At 43.0% G+C, this 9,237-nt stretch overlaps 1 protein-coding gene across 1 annotated transcript; it reads right to left on the minus strand.

Annotated features, from left to right (window-relative positions):
• Nucleotides 1-48: 48 nt before the first annotated feature.
• On the minus strand, nt 49-9,237 carry arl8 (ADP-ribosylation factor-like 8). Its single transcript, XM_008302898.1, has 6 exons — nt 8,815-9,237; nt 6,654-6,714; nt 6,418-6,565; nt 4,481-4,564; nt 4,150-4,301; nt 49-1,799 (listed from the first exon to the last, which is right to left on the minus strand). Exons 1-6 carry the CDS (start codon nt 8,858-8,860, stop codon nt 1,751-1,753), a joined length of 540 nt encoding a protein of 179 aa, XP_008301120.1. The 5' UTR covers nt 8,861-9,237; the 3' UTR covers nt 49-1,750.

Here is a 9,237-nt window from a genome sequence, read left to right on the forward strand (position 1 = left end):
CATGCAGGCACATCTAGAACTTTAACTCAGACGTACTGATAAGGAGGCTCAAAGTTCAAAACAAGCCTTTATTGAAAACAAAACTGAAGTACAGTACAGGACCCAGACTAGACATCACCACACACACTATATGACCAGTTCTCTTGCTTTGTGAGCTCAAGGTAAAAGCTGTAAACCTTAATGCTGCGAAGAAGTCTGGCGGCTGCACGCTTCGCCTGCTTCCTGTTTGTGTAAAAAGACCTCGCCCCCCAAACTACGAACAAAATGTTCCAGAGACCCAGCGGCACTCCCACACCAAGATGGACGCCAGTTTTCTCATCTCTGCTATGAAACTCATGCACATCCTCCTTTTTTTTTTCTTTTTGGCCACTATAGATCTTGTAGAAGGTATACAAGGTTTCAAAGTGACACGTGCATAGATCTGTTAGCAAGTTCAAGGAATTCTTCTACCAGGTTACAGAGGGAGACGAAGGTGAAAGTCATGGGCAGATTTTGAACACATGCGGTCCTCCAGAACAGCTCTGTTAAGGCTGAGGATCAAGTATTTTAACTGTACCACGGCCAGATCTTTCTGAGTTAGCGTCGTCGTTATGCTACCAAACCGCTGAACGCTCAGGTCCGACAGGTTTAAGAGTAACAACATCCCGTAAATGTGTGGCACCTGATTGGCGGTGGCTTATTCCGATGTCTGTTTAAAAAGTACAAAACGTTTAAAGAGGAATATGGCGCCAAAATGGCTGCAGAAAATTAATAAAAAGGAGGCGGAGGCAAATCAGAGACCATCTGTTAATACAAAATGGGTCGAGATCGCAACCTGCCCCCGATGGAAAACAAGTCTATAAAGCGAAAATAAAATTAAATAAAAGTCATAACGCATCATTTAGAAAACATAGTGTTTACATTTAAAATACTGTTATTAAAACTGAGCTTTGTACTTGCATCTGAAATAACGTCGTAGGGTTAATTTAAAATTTATTTTCAGAGGTTAGATGAAGGTAAATTTCGCATGCCGACACTCTGAATCGACACCATTTGGCTCAATAACATACAAGTACAGGCTCACAGTTATTAAAAATAGGATTTCGTACTTTTACCACATTTCATTACGGCACCAATATAAGTCCTAGAGTGAGAAATACCACCGACAGTGTAGCTTATGAAACTGAAAACGGATGTAACAGATATCAATAGCTGTGCTGAGAATGAAAACGGAAAAACAACAAAACAATCATGAGAACATATCCTTGTAAAATCATTGTGCGGAGTAACAACTTAGTGCCACGACTTCCACTGAAACTGCTTTTACAAATACTGCTTGTAATCCCTTTGTTTGTCGAATTTTACCTGAACAAACTTATACAAAAGGCAAAAAAAAAATAAAAATAATAACAACAGAGCTGCACCAGATTTGGGCTCCAACGTAGTGTTTATGGCAAACTCTGATATGATTCGGTGTAATGCGACGTGATATGTACGTAGTGTAAATGTTGAGAGTCCACGCAGCCCTCCTCTGGAATAACATCCCGTTAAAGACGCTGCTCGGTTCGTGAGCAGGTCTTTCCGATTCCCACCGATCAGGAGAAGCACCAGCTCCACCGTAACGATGATTCTGTGGACGATGCTCCCGTCCTGTGCAGTCATTGAAGTCTGTCGTTAAAAAAATAAAAAGTAACAATAAGCCAGTAAGGACAAGCTGTTGCCACCTCGGAGGCGGTGCAGGTAGTCAGGCCATCGACGGCGGAGGAAGGGGCTATCTGAGTCCAGCTCTGGAGGTCATCCACTCAAGGCCTTGGCATAATCTGGAAAACATACATGTAAGGCGTAGGATGTAGTTTTTTCACTATGCGCTAAGAAACCAAGAAGAACCTCAAACTACGCTGGCTGAGAGCTCAACATGCTGCAAGTAGACAGAAATACGCACAACACAAGTGGAACAACTAGAAGCCACAAACAGCAACAACCAGAGCCAAGAGGAGCCCACATGACAACGGATCTGTTTCAAGGGGACATAAAAAAGTGATGAACCCGGCTGTGGCAGGCTCAGAGCTTTGTGACTTCTAAAGTTCTCGAAGTCTGACACCGGACCGTCGTGTTGGTGTTGTGTTTACAGCGCATGTGTTGTCAAGCTGTTGAGGATGTTTTATCTGCGTGAGTTTATCAGTGTTCAACATCCATCCATCCATTATCTATACACCGCTTAATCCTCATTAGGGTCGCGGGGGGGCTGGAGCCTATCCCAGCTGACTTAGGGCGAAGGCAGGAGACACCCTGGACAGGTCGCCAGTCCATCGCAGGGCCACACTTAGAGACAGACAACCAACCAAGCACACAATTTAGAATCACCAATTAACCTCAACATGTTTTTGGACTGTGTGGGAGGAAGCCGGAGAACCCGGAGAGAACCCACGCTGCACGGGGAGAACATGCAAACTCCATGCAGAAAGATTCCGGTGCCCCCACCGGGACGCGAACCGGCGTGTTCAACATCTCCAGACAGATTTTAATATCCAACACATCACTGCTTACCACTAAATATTTAAGACTTAAGTTGATTTAATGTAAAGTTTCTAATACATTTGACAAGAAAAACTACATTTGGGTGTTTACAAGGCTTTTCAGGAACATAGATTTCAAATGAGCTTTATTTATACACTGTTGTTAACTCACCTAATATGTGGCGGTCTCTACCCTGATGGAGCAGTTATAGTTATGACTTAGCTGACAGTATACTAGTGATGGGCAGGTGAGTAAAATAGAATTACTTTAGTCATTGCAGTGTACAATAAAATTAAGCAGCAATCCTTTCCCCTCCAAAAGTACAGTGAAAAACGAGCAAATCTAAAATCTAAAAACCCACTAGAATAGCAACATGCACAAGAGTAATCTATTCAAATCTGTATTCACGTCTATGAAGGCCTCTGAAGCTTCAGGGCTTTAACCTCCGCAGGTGCAGTGACACCTGGTGGTCTACAGAACTAACAGCAGCTCTTCCAGGTTGGTTTCAGCAGCTACGTTAAATCTCAACTGTGTTCAAGAATCTCACATATTTAATACATCTGTAATTCTCAGACATGCTGCTGTAAAATGATATGAAATTGCTTAATATGCTACATAAAATAATGAAGATAATTTAGTTGAAATATGTCAGGCCTCTCACTTATTCTCCTCTTCTTATATTACTAATGTAATGTATGCATCACTTGCACATACATTTGCAAACCTTTAAATTTCACATTAAAAAAAGTAAAAAGAAAGCACACTATACTGTGTAGTGTTGTATGTTATGTTAAACATGGCTGCATAAAAACAGTAGAAGAAGCTGGAAAACAAATTTGACTGCCAACTGCTTATAAAAAAACAACCTTGAAGAATAATATCAAAAACTTTAGTCATCTACGAGACAAAACCTAAGAAGTATTAGGGAGTTGATTTCAACTACACAAGCTGTAACCATCCTTTCACGTCAGCCGTACTGGACGTGGATCATGCTGTTCCTGACGAGGACAATAAAAGAAGCAGAAACAGCTGGTCAGTCGCTTGAGTTGATTGTTCACTATGTCAGGCTTATTTGAAAAAGGGGTTTCCATCAGCCATTATTTCCATGACCTCTTTTTAAAAAAGTTCTAAACCATCTAATGTGAGCATAAATACTTTTTTTTTTCAACATTGGGGACATTTTTCCATTAACTTTTTCTCATATAGGACTTCAAAATGTGCATCAAATCTGTTAAACGTGGTGACTGTGGCCGAAAAACTTACTGGGAAGTTTTCTGGAGCACCTGAGACTTCAGACTTCATGTCATGTAGGATTTTTCATTTGACACTAACAGCAGGTTGAAACAAGCTTTGGTGCCTCCACATACTTTATATTACAATATATCTGAAAACGGCTCAAGCTCGCTTAAAATAGAACAGCTTGTTGTGAGAAAACATCTGTATGAAGTGATTCTTCTTTTATGACGGCTCACTGTTTTCTGGCAGCAGGAACTTTATAAGAGCAATTAGAAACATCTGTATATATATATGTGACTGCGGGTCTGTTTGGCAGCAGAACGAGGGAAACTCTTGATGGGATTTCATCGTCTAATCCCTAAGTTAATTAAAATTCTGCTGACCACGTCACTCTGGATATATTGCAGTGCGTCTTACCCCTCTCCTGTAAGTGCACAGCAGGACTGTATGTGCCAGGGGTGGTCTTTGATGGAGCTCAGGGTGAGGTATTTGGAGATCTCTGCAGCAGACATGCAGTCCTTCATATCCTGCTTATTGGCAAATATCAACACAGCTGCTTTCCGCAGGTCCTGAGGGAGAGAACAGAGAACAATGAACCCAGAACGTTACTCTCTGCCACCTTTTGAACCACAAGCTCTAAACAATGCGGTCGGGTGGAAAAAATCAGTGTCCACTACGAGCACAGACTCAGATCTGTGTGGTCCGTTTCCTCACGAACATGACGGGAAGTGTTAATATGAGTTTTTACCTCATGAGCCAGCATCCTGTAGAGCTCCTCTTTAGAGATGGCCAGCCTCTCTCTGTCTGTGCTGTCCACCACCAGAATGATGAACTGCAGACAGAAATCACACTCACTGAGCTCCTTTCAAAAGACATTTACAGCAGTGAAACGCGGCACAGCGGGTGGGTATTTCCGGGGCGAGAGCCTCACAAAGGCCAGTGGTGACTGCTATGCTAATAGCCCCCTTTGAATGAGAGGAGCTGCCGAGTATGACAAAGGACCAAAGACACGTTAATTTTGAGGAGATGTGACAGACACCATTTAAACCAACGAAGCAAGAAGAAGACGCTGCGAGCGGAGGGGTGAACGGGTCAACACGTGTCATTCAACACGAATGTGACCCAGATCACGACCAGGGTGCTACATGACTGCTTGACTCTGGAATGAAAGGATGGATTCAGGTTACTCTGGTGACTGTAGGACTCCTAGTAAAGTCTGTTGTAACACATCAGCCATAAAGTTCCCATTTGTTAAATGCAAAGAAGCGTGAACAGTTAAACTCACAACAAATGTCCAGAAATGATTTTTTTTTTAAAAAGGAACAGAAATCTGTCGCATCAAACATCATCACTGTTGCAACAATAAAGGCTGGAACTAATCAGTGATTTCATAAGGTGAAGGGTAACACTGAGCCCAAAGATTCAGCTTCTCAGATGTCAGGATTTGATGCTTTGCCTGGTTGTACGTGTTAGTAACCTCATTATCTTTGTGTTTTGGACCGCTGGTCAAATAAAACAAGTTATCTAAATGTAACGAGGAAATGCGTCATATTTTCTTTTCAAATGTCAGGACTTGTTGCATTTCATGTCATAAAGACAACAAAACAAACCAACAATAAAAACAGCATAGAACAAATGAGACAACTAAAACAGAGCGAGGTCTCATGCTGGGTTAAAAGCCAGTGAATAAAAGTGGGTTTTAAGATTGGTTTTAGAAGCAGACAGTGAGGAGGCCTGCCTGATGTGCAAAGGTAGGCCATTCCAAGTTTTAGGAGCAGCAACAGAGAATGCTCGGTCCCCTCTGAACGTTCGCTTGGAACTCGGTACCTCAAGATCAGTTGACCGTGCAGGGGCGTAGGAGTGAAGAAGCTCAGAGAGGCAGGGCGGGGCGAAGCCATTTAAAGATTTTAAAACAAATAAAAGAATCTTAAAATGAACCCTAAAGTGCACAGGCAGCCAGTGGAGGGAGGCCAGGTTCATTCAGAAATTAGACACATTTGTTTATGAGTTTTTATGTTAACATTGACTAAATCTGGATTTAGACATCCTTCTGTCCGTGACAGTCGACATTTTTAATGTTAAACAGGATCAACTCATTTGTAGGTTTGATAAAATGTCAGAAAGTGGCGAAAAATGTCCAAACTGATATTTTTTTCCAACTGCTTGTTGTCTCTGAGCAGCAGATTAAAACCTAAAGATATTCAGTGTAGAATCACACCACACTTAGAAATGCAGAAAATCTTCACAACTGAGAAGCTGCAGCGAGAAAATGTGATCTAATGTGACGCTTCAACTGAGTGTCAACTAGTATTCAATCAACCAAGACGTGTGGGGAACAAGAGAATCAGGTTCTGGATGTGAAGGTATGAATGGCCACATGCGAGTTAAACCGGAGCTGCATATCCCGTGTCATGTACGGGCTTTGTGTCACGTTTCTTTGCCTTCGTCCACACATCTGCCTCTGCTGCTCTTCTTTATGCTCCCCTGTTCCTCACTCTGACCCCGGCTTTGCTTTTCAGACAGACCCCTTTGTGGAGAAGCTGACCTCTGACTTGGGCGGCTCCTGCTGCCGTCTGTGCTCTGAACAAACACACCAGCTGCTGTGCTCAAGGAAAAAAAAAGAAAAAAGAAAAAAGCTGCTGCTGGACAACACTCATCTACTAGTGTAGAAAATGTGTTTCTCACCTCTGTGTTGGAGTAGTAGGTGTTCCAGGAGGACCGGAGAGACTCCTGCCCTCCTATATCCCACATCAGGAAGTGGGTGTTCTTCACCACTATTTCTTCCACGTTGCTGCCGATGGTGGGTGACGTGTGGACCACCTCGTTCATCAGACTAAAGTAAACACAATAGTTAGCAGTGCAAAAAAAACTGTGAAGACGGGGTTTCCAAGAACTGTAATTTTACCAATAGAAGTACTTACAATTGGTAGAGGATAGTGGTTTTCCCTGCATTGTCAAGTCCCACAATGATCACCTTGTGCTCTGCAAAACAAACAGCCCATTAACTGTACTGTGGTTTTCATGATGTGCACAAAAACACTCAATTCTCTTCTCTCAGTCGCTGTAAAAACACAACGTGGCAAAAGCACGCAAGCCATTCATAGCAGCACATTCAAAGCAGCACATTCAAAATCATAAAGGCTGAACTTCCTTCCTTCCTCAGCTCGCAATCCTGACCTCATTTTTCCACACATAGTTGGAGCTACAGCGACTTCTGGCCATTCAGAAACCAGCTAGAACAACAGTGAGGGCTGTGAAAAGAGCAAACATGACCAACTAAAGGCAGGAATCAGAGCCCACACGCACACGCTAAAATATCCCAGGCTAGTGTTTTGACTCTTCTGCCCTTTGGAGGCCTCTGGCTGTCTGGGAGGAAGGAAGTCCGGTCAGAGGATTCGCAGTTCTGACGGTCTTGATGAACTATATCAGGGTTTTTGGAGGATGTCGCATGTCTATTGCTTCCGTAAAGACAAGCTGCCCTGTGACGATCCCGACAGCATATTAACTACCAAACAGCATCATCAAATCCAGAATTTAAACACCGCAATAGACTACACAATTGAAAAACAAAGCGGCTATCACTAAGGCTGCAATCAACCGTCTATCAGTGGGCTGATTGTTTTCTTTGGGAAGCTGTTAGTAAAATGTCAGAAAATGGGAAAATAAAAAAGTCACTTAGCGTTTCCAAAACCCAAGATGACATTATGAAATGTCTTGTTTTCTCCAAAAAGACCACAGAACCTAATTTTACTCTCACAGACAAGAAACTATTTCAATTATTGAAACTGGAATCTGAGATTTTTTCCTCTAAAATGTACCTAAACAGATCAACAACTATCAAAATGGTAGACTGCTAATTCATTCATCTATTTAGCGTTGCAGTTCTACCTGTTGCACAACTAAAATGTACTTTTGCAGCACTTTAAGATAAAATAAAAACACAATAAGAAGAACATTTAAAGGTTCACTAGGCAATATACTGACAATACAGGAGGAATGAAAGTGCACATTAACACAGGTTGCATTTAGCTATTTCTGACACTAAACCTCAGGACAATAGTTTATTGGATCTCTGTTGCACACCACAGAATCTCAAAACTGCAAACACCAGTACTTCTCGTCTGGTTAGTTACGTTTCTGATTATCTGATTACACCTCGCTGATTACATGTATTTAGCTTCCACTCTGCGTCCAACGATTTCACTCCACACCACGCTGTAATCTCCTTAAGTAGTGTAACTTGACACTGGGAACAGTGTAATCCAGAATTAGGGCATTAAAGCAAGGGTCTTTCTCTGCTGCGCTCAGGGCCAGGCAGCAGTGTGACAAAAAAGGAGTTAAGACCAAAACCCCCTGACATAAATCCTCTGCAGAGGAAAAATAATGACCACCGGTGGAGAACATAAAATGAAAATGCACATTAATCACCTTAAGAGCCACCTTCCATCATTTTTACAAGCAAAATAATGCTCACGTGATAAGAAAACTATGCAACTAGTATAATGTATAAGTAATCATTTGGATCACATCAAAGAAGATTGGATTTTCTTTAAAGCCTTTGGTGCTCTGTAATAGTTTACTATTAAACATATGGGGAAAAGTCTTGTTATTGTTGTTCCACTGTTTTAGGTGTACACTTGGAGCAACGATTATATGCCAAGGGAAGCAAACCGCTCCACAGAAAATGAACCTGGGTGGGAATATTTACAGTCAACAGCTTCTCAGAAAGTCATGGAAAAGTTATGAGACGTGAACTAAAGCTGATTGACAACCAGATGAATGTGCTCCTGCAGGCTCACGGTGACTTCAGATAATCATGTCGTTAGTAAACAGCTTACAGCCGTCGGGTGTAGTGTAGTTTACGTGGTTGTTTTGACGTGCGAATCAAACAAAGACAGCTGAGATGGCAGAGCAGCCCGAGTGCTGCTGAACTCAAAAAGATGTGTAGCGAGATAATTCTCCCCCATCTGTTGTTGTGGCTCTCGCTGCTCACTTCATGCTAGCGGGCTAACAGTTCACATTATCCCCGGTTGAGCAGCTAGCGGGAGGTTAGTGAGCCGTAATAATGCCACCGACACCCACCTTGGTTACAAAAGAAGCTCCACAGTTTGGCGAATATGAGGCCCATCGTTCAGCTTAACACCGACGTCTGTCCGTCCCGTCCGTCCGTCCGTCCGTCCGTGAGTAGAGCGGCCAGCAGCACCGAGCTTCTCCGCTCTCCAGTCCGCACCGTGCAGTCCGTGGCTGGCTGCGGCTAGCTAACATTAGCTGGATGATCTCTTGTCCGCAAAACACCTCACCGACCTTTTCAGCGCCATGCGCACCGGTAACATGGAGAACGAGGCTGACGAGAGGATGAAAAAAGTGACGACTTGTTATCGAGTGTGTACGGTGTCGTTACACCCTCCGCAAACCGAGCAAACACGGGCGGTGAGAGCAGCACTGTGTTGACTCTGCTGGTAACGGCTCCGCTGCTGCTGCCGCTGCCCGTTAGCTTCTGCTGCT

This window comes from Stegastes partitus, unplaced genomic scaffold, assembly GCF_000690725.1.
Source record: "Stegastes partitus isolate 25-593 unplaced genomic scaffold, Stegastes_partitus-1.0.2 Scaffold1903, whole genome shotgun sequence".
In the NCBI taxonomy this organism is placed as follows: Eukaryota; Metazoa; Chordata; class Actinopteri; family Pomacentridae; genus Stegastes; species Stegastes partitus.

What these genes read in the sequence shown, in the direction of transcription:
- arl8 (XM_008302898.1), bottom strand. Translation starts at nt 8,860, where the DNA reads ATGGGCCTCATATTCGCCAAACTGTGGAGCTTCTTTTGTAACCAAG. An exon ending in ACCACTATCCTCTACCAATT is followed by an intron (nt 6,566 to 6,653) that starts GTAAGTACTTCT and finishes TGTTTACTTTAG; the next exon opens with TCTGATGAACGAGGTGGTCC. An exon ending in CCTACTACTCCAACACAGAG is followed by an intron (nt 4,565 to 6,417) that starts GTGAGAAACACA and finishes TTCTGTCTGCAG; the next exon opens with TTCATCATTCTGGTGGTGGA.